The sequence below is a fragment of the Culex quinquefasciatus genome, chromosome 1 (genome assembly GCF_015732765.1).
Source record: "Culex quinquefasciatus strain JHB chromosome 1, VPISU_Cqui_1.0_pri_paternal, whole genome shotgun sequence".
Taxonomy (NCBI): domain Eukaryota; kingdom Metazoa; phylum Arthropoda; class Insecta; order Diptera; family Culicidae; genus Culex; species Culex quinquefasciatus.
Window position 1 is genome coordinate 10,326,001 of NC_051861.1, and position 13,699 is coordinate 10,339,699.

The 13,699-nt window shown below is 38.0% G+C and overlaps 3 protein-coding genes across 3 annotated transcripts in view; 1 reads left to right on the forward strand and 2 right to left on the reverse strand.

Annotated features, from left to right (window-relative positions):
- The window catches only part of LOC6046541, a 96,083-nt gene that overhangs the window by 33,770 nt on the left and 48,614 nt on the right, over window positions 1-13,699 (reverse strand). Inside the window, exon 5 of the mRNA XM_038248191.1 lies at window positions 1,967-2,169. Within this exon, the coding sequence (XP_038104119.1) occupies window positions 1,967-2,169 (203 nt within the window). The remainder of the gene's footprint in view (window positions 1-1,966; window positions 2,170-13,699) is intronic.
- The window catches only part of LOC6046540, a 40,345-nt gene that overhangs the window by 16,566 nt on the left and 10,080 nt on the right, over window positions 1-13,699 (forward strand). The window lies entirely within an intron of this gene.
- LOC119765074 lies at window positions 108-1,056 on the reverse strand. Its single transcript, XM_038248203.1, has one exon. It carries the CDS (start codon window positions 1,004-1,006, stop codon window positions 341-343), a length of 666 nt encoding a protein of 221 aa, XP_038104131.1. The 5' UTR covers window positions 1,007-1,056; the 3' UTR covers window positions 108-340.

The window sequence follows — 13,699 nt, forward strand, 5'->3', positions numbered from 1 at the left end:
TTTTAATTTTGTTAGATTTGGTACTGCGCAATACAAAATTATGTCAATAGCAACACTTTTTTTTATTATTCACGCTCCGGTGGGATATATTCAATTTTCCAACTGCAAATCTACACTTGAATCGAATTAGCTTCCAGCCACAACTGAATAACACCATCCCAGCGCTGCTGCTCTGCTTGTTTCATACATTTGATTTACGAGTGTCACCGGAGAAAAACCGCACCACCCGGAGTCACGACCACCACCGCAAGTGTGTCCTAGATTGCAATTAGAGGTTCTCTTGTTCGCGGGGTTCGCCGTTCAGCAAAAAAAAAAAAACGAACTCTGCGTCGTCATTCGATTACTCAAACACGCTGAGCAGGAGCGTGAAGACCGAGTAGCAAAACTGGACTACGCTCCAGCACGTGGTTAGGGACATGGCGTAGAAGTTGCCGCACGTGAAGCCGACCTTCCGCTCGGTGCGCTCCATCACGATCAGCATCAGCTTGCGGAAGTTCTTATAGCGGGGGGCGAAGACGCGCGAGTAGACCAGGCGGTCGACCCAGTTGGCACTGTAAAGGTGGCGCTTGATCGAGGATACGTGCGCCTCAAGCTGGTCGCACATTTTTCCAAACATTAGCAGGTTGATGGTGGCCGTTACGGCGGCGAACGCACTGTACATGTACCGAGGAGAGTCGCTGCGACGGCTTCTGCCGAACTGGAAGCAGCTGAACGTGATCAGGAAGAAGTCTACCATCAGGTTGAACAGGAAGAACAGCTTGAGTCGTCGTTGAAGGAGTTCGGCTAAGGTTAAGAGTTCCTGGTGACGTCGGATGCAGCTCTTCATGTTGTTTTCCAGCTTGGTCCAGTTGGAGTTTGCGTTCCGGGCCGTTTCGAACAGCGGACCAACGTTGTCGAAGATCCGCTGAAAGTCTTCACCAAGTACGAGGAACTCGATCGAGAGCGCTGGCAAGATCGCGCTGATCAGGATAATCGTGTAGACGAACATCAGCGATAGCAAGGTCATTGCCAGCGGATAGCATACGACGTTGAGTCGGTCGACGATCTCGCTTCGGAACACCTGCAGTGGGCAGCTGTAGTCGACGGCGTTGTTCCAGATGATGATCTGGACCAGGTTCTGCACCAAAAACACCAGAGATAGACAGTTGATCCTCCAGATGTACTGCCTGCGGCGATCGTCAGCGGCTTGCCGCTGAAGCTCCATCAGGCGATTCAGGACCAAGTCCAGATCGCGACGCTGAAGCGCCAGCAAAACCCAGATTATGACGCACATCAGGCCGGTGTTCATGACGAAGATCATCCCAAATTGTTGGTCGATCGAAACCGGACCTGGATCGAAGAAGGCGATCGCTACGATCGCGAGGATCTCGTAAAGGATGGCGTAGATGAGCAGACCGGCTTTGACGATCGGAATAGGTTGGTCCCAGGTGTACCCGGTGAAACCGATCAACCGGTTGAAGTTGAGCACGACCACGAAGCAATGCTCGTTGCGGCAAAACCGGCGGAACGCGTTTACCAGGAGAACTCCCAAAAGACGGAACATCTTGCCGACAGTTGAAACTGTACTGGACAAACCTGATCAAAGTTTAAGCCATTTAAACCCCTAATTGGTTGAGAAAAACGACACGTGGCGAAATGCATCGTTCGTACCTTCACAACTGTCAAACACAGGCGCGTTGCAACTTTAATCACATCGAAAAGCAGTTCTTCAAAAAATAACAAAAGTTTTGATCACGAAACCGTGGTCAAGTTGGGGTTAAGCACAACAACTAGGTAATTCCCATAATTATTCCGTCCCATTTGATCCCAATTGGGTGAGAAAATCGACGCTTGTTGAAACGCATCGTTCGTGCTCAAACAACTGTCAAACAATATCCCTTATTGAAAAAAAAAGTTTCACAAAGTTATGCTTAATCACGCCCCCCCCCTACATTTCATGTGACATCGGACACCTGTCAAAACTCACCTGACTTCCTCCTCGCTCTTGGCGATCATCCAGTACACCTTGGAGCGTTTCCGCCGTGACCCGAGCGCAATCAGCTGCGACACGCTGACGCCGTCTGGGAGCGGCGGCCGGCGCGGAATCTGCCCCGTCCAGTGGGCTATCGCGAGCATTTCCGGCGCTTCCTTGACGAGAATCTTGCCGGCGGGGGACGAGCGGCCCGGTTCCTGCGGAAACGAGGGGATGGAAACAAATATTTAGTGCCGGAATTACGTTCGATTCAAGTTTCGAACAGACAAGCAGGCGTCGTAATTTCGACTCAACGTTAATTAAAATTACTCAGATTTTGCCAAAACCCAACTTAACCAGAAATGAGTAGTGAGGCAAGTGTCAAAATTATTCACCAAAGTTATTCAATCAACGAAATTTCCCCACTTGTCTGTGGTGACATTATCGAAAGTTTAGACTTTATGGCTGCTCGAGTTTGTCTGCGAAACTTTTGCTTGTTTCGTTCGCTCGCCAACAATCAATGAAAAAACTTTTGGCAGTAAAATCAAAAGTGGCGGCAAAAAAAAAACGAATATTGATTTCAAGCTGTAATTTCGTAAACTACAGTCGCTTGTGACTACTTTGGCGGACTGGGAAAAGTTTTTCGCGCGTGCAGGTTTAACGTTGGCTTGAAAAACTTTATGAACGCTTTGTAAACAAGCAATATTTCAAAGAAAGATACTGAGATATTATGAAAAATAACAGTATAGAAAATGCCACGAAATCAAATTAGCATAGATATCAGTTTAACACACCCGAAAATAAACATAACCGTAACAAAAAACATCATCAAAAACCTCAGTCCATTTCGCGGTCGGATTGCCGTTAAACGCAAATCAGCCGAAATAATGAGCCCCAAATTATGGGCCAACAACAGCAGCAGCAGCAGCGACATCAACCTTGGCCATGATTTCCCACGGGTCGCTAATCCGTGGACTCTTTTAAAGGGAGTATTTTTTTCAGTCCGGAGTGGTATCATAGACAAAAAGATTTGAAACTTTTTTTTTTGAAGTTCAGATAAACGTGTAAAAGGGTCATTTTGATTTCATGGTTGCACGTTTAAGGGCAATTCACCGTTTTAATAAATATCATTTGATTCAATTCAATTTGGTTGGATTAAATAAAATAAGATTAGATTAAATTGGTTAAGATTAGATTGGTTTAGATTGATTAAGATAAGATTATATTAGATTGAACAAGATTGAATTCAAAATTGTTCCAAGCAAACATCGTTTAAAATTGCAGTTAAAACTTTTTGCAAGTTTAATGCAAAGTTGAAATTAACATTTGATATTTTATAAAACTAACCGAAACTGTTCAAAATTCATCAACTAAAATGTAAAGTTCTAGTGACTTATCCATCACTCTGTGGTCGAAAAGGAATCACTTTTAATCCCAGCCTACTAAGCCCCTTCCGCCCCAACTCTCGCGGGAATTTGGCGTGGCGTTGTGTGGTCATTAAAAACGATGAGGCTTTTTTTTTGCTGTCGTGGCCTGCTTCTTTTACGGTTACTGTTATCACATCTTAATGGTGGTGTGCCACTTCACATCGGGACGTTTTTTCACTCGAGGTTCTCTTTTTAAAAGATTGCGAATTTCGGCCCAATATTTATTCTTATTAGGGTGAGTTAAATTTTACACCACTTTTAAACCTGAGAGAAAAGGTTACCGCAGCAGATTGCGTGGAAATTTATCCGGCAAATTAATAAATAAAATCCGCTGCGCAATTAATATTCACTTTCGATGAGAGTGGCTCGTAAGCCGGGACACGTGCTTCGCCGGTAATTCATTAAATTTCATTTACCACATTCACGCACACTCACACACACGTACAGGTTCGGTTACTGCTTTCAATTTTCGATTATTTTCCTTTTATTTTGGCGGTTAAAAATTCGCCCGAAAATTGCTTGATAAATAATTAAATTTTGCAATTTGCGATGTGGCTTCGGCGGTAATTTGAGCTTGATAGGGATGTAATTGAAAAATGGAATGCAGCCAACAAAGTGTCAGAAAAGACAACAAAAACAAAGGTTTTAGTCCAGCTTCACAAACATAAGTGTGAAATTTTGAATGTCTTAGAATTCTTGTGTTTGTGAATTTAAGAGTTTTGTGTAATGATTCTTTGTGTGTATTAGCATTTTCGTAATTTTGTGAGTTTAAGTATTTCAGTATTTTAGTATTTTAGTATTTCAGTATTTTAGTATTTTAGTATTTCAGTATTTTAGTATTTTTGTATTTTTGTATTTTAGTATTTTAGTATTTTAGTATTTTAGTATTTTAGTATTTTAGTATTTTAGTATTTTAGTATTTTAGTATTTAGTATTTTAGTATTTTAGTATTTTAGTATTTTAGTATTTTAGTATTTTAGTATTTTAGTATTTTAGTATTTTAGTATTTTAGTATTTTAGTATTTTAGTATTTTAGTATTTTAGTATTTTAGCATCTTTAGTATTTTAGTATTTTTATCTTTTTTTATTTTAGCATCTTTAGCATTTTAGTATTTTAGCATTTTAGTATTTTAGCATCTTTAGCATTTTAGCATTTTAGTATCTTAGCATTTTAGTATTTTAGCATTTTAGCATTTTTTTTAGTATTTTAGCATTTTAGCATTTTAGCATTTTAGTATTTTAGTATTTTAGTATTTTAGTATTTTAGTATTTTAGCATTTTAGTATTTTAGCATTTTAGTATTTTAGTATTTTAGCATTTTAGTATTTTAGCATATTTTAGTATTTTAGCATTTTAGTATTTTAGCATATTTTAGTATTTTAGTATTTTAGTATTTTAGCAGTTTTAGTATTTTAGTATTTTAGTATTTTAGTAGCATATTTTAGTATTTTAGTATTTTAGTATTTTAGTATTTTAGCATTTTAGTATTTTAGCATTTTAGCATTTTAGCATTTTAGTATTTTAGCATTTTAGTATTTTAGCATTTTAGCATTTTAGCATTTTAGCATTTTAGCATTTTAGCATTTAGTATTTTAGTATTTTAGTATTTTAGTATTTTAGCATTTTAGTATTTTAGTATTTTAGTATTTTAGCATTTTAGCATCTTAGTATTTTAGCATTTTAGTATTTTAGTATTTTAGCATTTTAGTATTTTAGTATTTTAGTATTTTAGTATTTTAGTATTTTAGTATTTTAGTATTTTAGTATTTTAGTATTTTAGTATTTTAGTATTTTAGTATTTTAGTATTTTAGTATTTTAGTATTTTAGTATTTTAGTATTTTAGTATTTTAGTATTTTAGTATTTTAGTATTTTAGTATTTTAGTATTTTAGTACTTTAGTATTCGATTCATCGCCCATAATGACGCCACAGGGCTTACTTCCAGAATGGGTAGGGTTCAAGGACGTAGCACAAGACAAACAAACACATATTAATCTGTTCACTAACTTTTCACTTATATCGAGAAGCAAAATAAGTAACGAACCGGCGAACGAGGGCAAACTTTTGCCCCCTCCTCTCGACATGTAATAAGCAAGATAAATTTTGCGAATTTATCCTCCATGTCGTGTGTGTGTGTGTGCGATTTTTTCTTCTTATCAAACGAGAAAAGAAAACAAGCACAAGGCTAGATTTGAACGATTTCTGTCGGGCAGTGTTGCCAGTTTTTTTTGGGAAAAATGAGTTTTTTCAAATTTAGGACAGCCATTTCTTTTGCTGAAATTGTAACTTAATTTTTATATTGAAAAAAAAAACAGCTTTCTTTAACCACTGCTGGCAACACTGCTCTTCGTATCTTGCTCTCAAGCCAAATAAATCCACGAATCTGCGCGAGAATTCCAACCCAACAAATAAGCATAAGCTCGCATTTGTGAGTAAATTTTCTAGAGTTGTTGCGAGTAAAGTCGAAAAGTTTGCCAAAAACTCTTTACTCGTGTGTGTGTGTGTGTGTGTGTGTTTGGTTTGTGGGAATAAGTGTCATGTACTTGGTCGTTACTTTTGATGAAATTTCGACAAACTTTTCCCGCACATGTGAAGGCAAATTTGACAATATGTGGGCACAGGGGGACAGCTTCGCAAAAGAGTGCAGATTAATGACGCAAGCTGTTCGCGTTAGGGGAATGCATTAAAGTAGGGTTGCATTTTTTTTTTAGTGTTTTCGAAATCATTTCAAATTTTTTGAAATTTTTCACAGCTAAGATATTTTTTCACTACCTTAAAGCTGGGAGCCCGAATCAGAGAATGCGAACAAAAAGCACAAATTACTCTCCTTAATTAATTCATCACCGCCAGAAGGGTGTGACGTTCGTTTCGGTTGACAAATTTGTAAAGCGTCACCGGGGGATTTTCCACCTCATTGGGTCGGGCAGTGTTGTCAGCCGTCAATCGATACGGCGGCCAACCATTTTCCAGTTGACAAACAATGACCTCGCGTTCTGGTGGTTTGGCCACTCTCCGGAGCAAGGCGCAAATTGGCGTGAAATGTGGGATGACCACTTTGCATTTTTTTTCCTTTTGGGATCATCCATAGATGACGTGGCAAAAAAAATGTTTTATTATGTTCTATTATTGTTTAAAATAAAAAAAATTGTCGAGGGGCTGGACACTGCAATAATATTAAAAAAAAATAATCAAAATCAATTAAAAAGAAATCTTCTTAATCTCGAGTGTCCAACCCCTTTCCGATCACCGACCAAGTCGTTAAGAAGCGCTCTAATAAACGAAATACTACAGGTGTGGAAGTTATGAAACATTAAAAAGATGTACTGCCGTGCAATATTGAACCCATAAATTCTCCAGGGCCACATTCCAGGCAGGCAAGATGTTGGATGATGGGTAAAAAGGTGGGAAATTTATGTTACTCAAGTAAGGGGAAGGGGGAGGTGCTAGTGTACCCTTAAAAAGGGGTACACGATTTGCTTTGTTGTCTCGTCGTTTGCTTAACTGGGACACATCACATAACTTCAGGGGCAAAAGTGTGTAAGGGTTGTGTGTGTGTGTGTGTGTCCTTGTGTCACTTCAGACAGATTCGAGGCTCAGGTTCAGGGACGACGACGGCCAGCGGGAGTGGGAGGATGGATTCAGCTGTTTGTTTGTTTGTTTGTGAAGGTGAAAATTTATGCTCCCCCTGTAGCAGTTCGTGGTCCATGCATCAACGTGAATCAACGCAACGGTGGGCAGGTTTTTGTTTCGTTTGTTTTCCATGGTGTAAGGCAAATTTAAATATTGATGGAAATTTTTAACAGTGGCAGTGTTAACAGATAATAATAATAATTTTAAATGTTTCCACTAAAAATATTTTTAAAACAATATTTGCTATCTGGTTTCTATCAGTTTTTGAAACACTGGTTTTGAAACTGGTAGAACAAATTTGAATTTTCTAAGCACCAATCTTTTTCTACGCATATTTAAAACAGTATTCAAAAAATGAATTCGTAAATATTTTAATGATTACTTTGAATGATTTCATGCATTGTCTTAATAAAATCTTGAATTAAAATTCACGAATTTGATATTTTAGTTATGACTTGAATTTTAAACATAAACATTTATTCATAAATTCGTGAATGATCAAAATTCATGATTTAACAAAAAAATAAGACTTCCAGCTCTTGTAAATATTTATCGAGAGTTAAAAATCACAATTTCAGGACGTTAGAAATTAAACTCATAAATTATATTAATTTTTATTCATGAAATGGTGAATAATTCGTAGTATCATGAAGGTTTTTCACAAATTCATGAATTAAATTCTCAATGACCAATTCGCTGAGATTTCGGTCATTCGATTTTTTTTGTATTTTTTAATCCGGCTGAAACTTTTTTGGTGCCTTCGGTATGCCCAAAGAAGCCATTTTGCATCATAAGTTCGTTCATATAATTCTCCATACAAATTTGGCAGCAAAAATGATATGTGAAAGTTCAAAAATCTGTATCTTTTGAAGGATTTTTTTTATCGATTTGGTGTCTTCGGCAAAGTGTAGGTTCCATTTGTTTTTAAAAGCTTGGCATAACATTAAAAAGTTTGGTGGTTTCATAGCAGGAACAAAATGATTGTCATTTTCGCAAAAATTAGCCTTTACATCCGATGTTCCAAAGAGCCTATGTCGAAAAATTTTAGGCGAAAATTTCATAACATACAAAATTGTGTCGAAACGTTTTGAGATACGATTGAAATTTCACATAACGGGAAAATCGAAATCGGCAAAAATCAACTTTTTCACTAAAACTGCGATAACTTTTTTCAGCGATGACTATCATGTCTGGGTACCAAAATTTTCGTAATTGAGAGACGCAACTCTTGGTACCATAACATCTATAGGTCATCGCTGAAATTTTAAAGTTATCGCAGTTTTAGTGGAAAAAGTTGATTTTTTGCCGATTTCGTCATTTTCCCGTTTTTGCGCGTGGCGCGTCGAAAAACGCAGTTTTTTTTTTCAAAAAATCATATCTCGGAAACGTACGGTTCGACATCGCCAATTTTTTGATATGTTATGTGAAATTTTCCGAGGAATCCGATAAAATATTTTCAGACATAGGCTCTTTGGTCCAGACACGGTCAAAACGCCATTTTAAGTTTTCATACGACTTTTTCAATAGTTAAGCTAGATTTTTGGAACTTTTACTATTTTTCCCAAATAGCCAAACTCATCACCTTTCTTTGCGTCTAAGACAGCTAAAATCGGATGAAATGGCGCGAGATATGATTTTTAGAAAAAGTGGTTTTTGCGAAAATGACGAAAATTGCCATTTTTGAACCAATTCTAGCACGATGTAGGCCACCCTAATGGCCAAACAAAAAAATACGGGTCTAATTATTTTGGCCAAGGAACCCCCAGAAAAATTTTGAGCCCGATCGGAGAACTTTTTTTTTGGTTTAGGCTCTTTTCAAATGGAATTGCTGTATGGATATGGACTACACTGAAAAAAAAATGATACACGGTAAAAACAAATTTGGTGATTTTTAATTTCACTTATTGTGAGCATGAGCATGAGCATGAGCATGGTTGACTGCCAATGAGCTGCTACTCCGTTATTGACAGATCAGCTGAAGTTAAACAATGAATCAAAAATGATCAGTGGGAGCCAACCATCCGTTCACTGTTTAACCCCTGAAGATCCCTACTTTATTAGTCAATACCGGCGCCTCCCAAGAAGCCTGCAGTTCAACGAAAGGGAGGAATGTTAGTCCGATAGTTGAAGTTGCAGACTCATCAAGCACACAGTTTTTCGCTATATACTTGTTGATACCGCTTGAGACCGTTGAATCCACAGCATCTCCTTCAAGCATCACGTGATTATTATTTTTTGGGTTAGTAGGATAAGGTATTGGCTTTTCGATGCCTCCCGAGCTACGATGCTATGGGGAGGACTTTCATAACAGACCCGTCGGCGAGCCTTCCGAGCAACGATGCTATGGGAAGGTCTTTTTGGTTAACACACAAAGACACTCACACACAATTATTTCACTCCACTATTAATTAATCCAAAATGTCAGTGCGTCTTTCGATCATTATATAGAAATGTTTTTTTCACCATTAAAAATAAAACCTTATTCAAAACATTATACACAATTTACCGACGCCGTGCCTTCCGATCAACGATGATATAGGAAGGGCTTTGAAAATCACAAAACAATTAATTAAGATCTCAAAAAAAAATCACAAAAAAAATCACAAAAAAACACCAATTACTCAACGAAAATTACGCTCAAGACACAAATAATTCAGTAAGTCATGCTATTATTCGATTAGCACAATCACTCATCCCATACGAACAGCGACACAAAAGCACACCAAAAAATTAACCTGAATAATCACGATTTCGCGTCCCCACTTCCAGCGCACCAATGATGCTATTATTCGATTACCACAATCACTCACTCCTTATGAATAGCGACACAAAAGCACACAAAAAAAAATAACCTGCATAATCACGATTTTGCGTCCCCACTTCCAGCGCACCAATGATGCTATTATTCGATTAGCACAATCACTCATCCCATACGAACAGCGACACAAAAGCACACCAAAAATTATCCTGAATAATCACGACTTCGCGTCCCCACTTCCAGCGCACCAATGATGCTATTATTCGATTACCACAATCACTCATCCGATACGAACAGCGACACAAAAGCACACCAAAAATTATCCTGAATAATCACGACTTCGCGTCCCCACTTCCAGCGCACCAATGATGCTATTATTCGATTACCACAATCACTCATCCGATACGAACAGCGACACAAAAGCACACCAAAAATTAACCTGAATAATCACGACTTCGCGTCCCCACTTCCAGCGCACCAATGATGCTATTATTCGATTAGCACAATCACTCATCCGATACGAACAGCGACACAAAAGCACACCAAAAATTAACCTGAATAATCACGACTTCGCGTCCCCACTTCCAGCGCACCAATGATGCTATTATTCGATTAGCACAATCACTCATCCGATACGAACAGCGACACAAAAGCACACCAAAAATTAACCTGAATAATCACGACTTCGCGTCCCCACTTCCAGCGCACCAATGATGCTATTATTCGATTAGCACAATCACTCATCCGATACGAACAGCGACACAAAAGCACACAAAAAAATTAACCTGAATAATCACGACTTCGCGTCCCCACTTCCAGCGCACCAATGATGCTATTATTCGATTACCACAATCACTCATCCGATACGAACAGCGACACAAAAGCACACCAAAAATTATCCTGAATAATCACGACTTCGCGTCCCCACTTCCAGCGCACCAATGATGCTATTATTCGATTAGCACAATCACTCATCCGATACGAACAGCGACACAAAAGCACACAAAAAAATTAACCTGAATAATCACGACTTCGCGTCCCCACTTCCAGCGCACCAATGATGCTATTATTCGATTAGCACAATCACTCATCCGATACGAACAGCGACACAAAAGCACACCAAAAATTAACCTGAATAATCACGACTTCGCGTCCCCACTTCCAGCGCACCAATGATGCTATTATTCGATTAGCACAATCACTCATCCGATACGAACAGCGACACAAAAGCACACCAAAAATTAACCTGAATAATCACGACTTCGCGTCCCCACTTCCAGCGCACCAATGATGCTATTATTCGATTAGCACAATCACTCATCCGATACGAACAGCGACACAAAAGCACACAAAAAAATTAACCTGAATAATCACGACTTCGCGTCCCCACTTCCAGCGCACCAATGATGCTATTATTCGATTACCACAATCACTCATCCGATACGAACAGCGACACAAAAGCACACCAAAAATTATCCTGAATAATCACGACTTCGCGCCCCCACTTCCAGCGCACCAATGATGCTATTATTCGATTAGCACAATCACTCATCCGATACGAACAGCGACACAAAAGCACACAAAAAAATTAACCTGAATAATCACGACTTCGCGTCCCCACTTCCAGCGCACCAATGATGCTATTATTCGATTAGCACAATCACTCATCCGATACGAACAGCGACACAAAAGCACACCAAAATTAACCTGAATAATCACGACTTCGCGTCCCCACTTCCAGCGCACCAATGATGCTATTATTCGATTAGCACAATCACTCATCCGATACGAACAGCGACACAAAAGCACACCCAAAATTAACCTGAATAATCACGACTTCGCGTCCCCACTTCCAGCGCACCAATGATGCTATTATTCGATTAGCACAATCACTCATCCGATACGAACAGCGACACAAAAGCACACCAAAAATTAACCTGAATAATCACGACTTCGCGTCCCCACTTCCAGCGCACCAATGATGCTATTATTCGATTAGCACAATCACTCATCCGATACGAACAGCGACACAAAAGCACACAAAAAATTAACCTGAATAATCACGACTTCGCGTCCCCACTTCCAGCGCACCAATGATGCTATTATTCGATTAGCACAATCACTCATCCGATACGAACAGCGACACAAAAGCACACCAAAAATTAACTTGAATAATCACGACTTCGCGTCCCCACTTCCAGCGCACCAATGATGCTATTATTCGATTAGCACAATCACTCATCCGATACGAACAGCGACACAAAAGCACACCAAAAATTATCCTGAATAATCACGACTTCGCGTCCCCACTTCCAGCGCACCAATGATGCTATTATTCGATTAGCACAATCACTCATCCGATACGAACAGCGACACAAAAGCACACCAAAAATTAACCTGAATAATCACGACTTCGCGTCCCCACTTCCAGCGCACCAATGATGCTATTATTCGATTAGCACAATCACTCATCCGATACGAACAGCGACACAAAAGCACACCAAAAATTATCCTGAATAATCACGACTTCGCGTCCTCACTTCCAGCGCACCAATGATGCTATTATTCGATTAGCACAATCACTCATCCGATACGAACAGCGACACAAAAGCACACCAAAAATTAACCTGAATAATCACGACTTCGCGTCCCCACTTCCAGCGCACCCTGGTGATTTTTAATTTCACTTATTGTCACTAAAAATTGATTTGCAAAAAAACACTATTTTTATTTTTTGATATGTTTTAGAGGACATCAAATGCCAAATTTTCAGAAATTTCCAGAATGGGCAAAAAATCTTTGACCGAGTTATGATTTTTTGAATCAATACAGAATTTTTCAAAAAATCGAATCATTGGTCGCAAAAATTTTCAACTTCATTTTTCGATGTAAAATCGAATTTGCAATCAAAATATACTTTAGTGAATTTTTGATAAAGAGCACCGTTTTCAAGTTATAGCCATTTTCATGCATTTTTTTTCAAAATGGTCGCGGTTTTTATTTTTTTTAAATTAGTGCCCATGTTTGCCCACCTTTGAAAACAAATATTTTTGAAGAGCTGAGAAAATTCTCTATATTTTGCTTTTCTGAACTTTGTTGATACGACCTATAGTTGCTGAGATATTGCCATGCAAGTGTTGAAAAACAGGAAAATTGATGTCTCATCCAAACAACCCACCATTTTCTAATGTCGATATCTCAGCAACTTATGGTCCGATTTACAATGTTAAAATATGAAATATTCGTGAAATTTTCAGATCTTTTCAAAAACAATATTTTGAAAAAATTTAAATCAAGACTAACATTTCAAAAGAGCGTAATATTAAATGTTTGGCCCGTTTGAAATATTTGTCTTGATTTTAATTTTTTTAAAATATTTTTTTCCGAAAAGATCGGAAAATTTCACGAATGTTTCATATTTCAACATTTTAAATCGGACCATTAGTTGCTGAGATAATATGGGTTGTTTGGGTGAGACTAAGAAAACATCAATTTTCCTGTTTTTTAACCTTTGCATTGCCATATCTTCGCAACTAAGGATTGTATGAACAAAGTTCAACAAAGAAAAATATAGAGAATTTTCTCAGCTTTTCAAAAAAAAAAAAAAAAAATGATCACCTTTGGGCAAACATGGGCACTAATTTTTAAAAATGAAAAACTGCGATTATTTTCAAAAAAGTTACCTTAACATGGATTTAACTTGAAAACGGTGCACTTTATCAGAAATTCACTAAAGAACTTTTTGATTGCAAATTCGATTTTACATCGAAAACTCAAGTTGAAAAATTTTTGCGACCAATATTTCGATTTTTTGAAAAAATCTGTATTGATTCAAAAATTATAACTCGGTCAAAGATTATTTGCCCATTCTGGAAATTTCAGAAAAGTTGGCATTTGATGTCCTCTTAAACATATAAAAAAAAAAATAAATAA

Bases quoted from the DNA above. Each gene is read 5' to 3' on its own strand.
- LOC119765074 (XM_038248203.1), bottom strand. From the start codon at position 1,006: ATGACCTTGCTATCGCTGATGTTCGTCTACACGATTATCCTGATCAGC.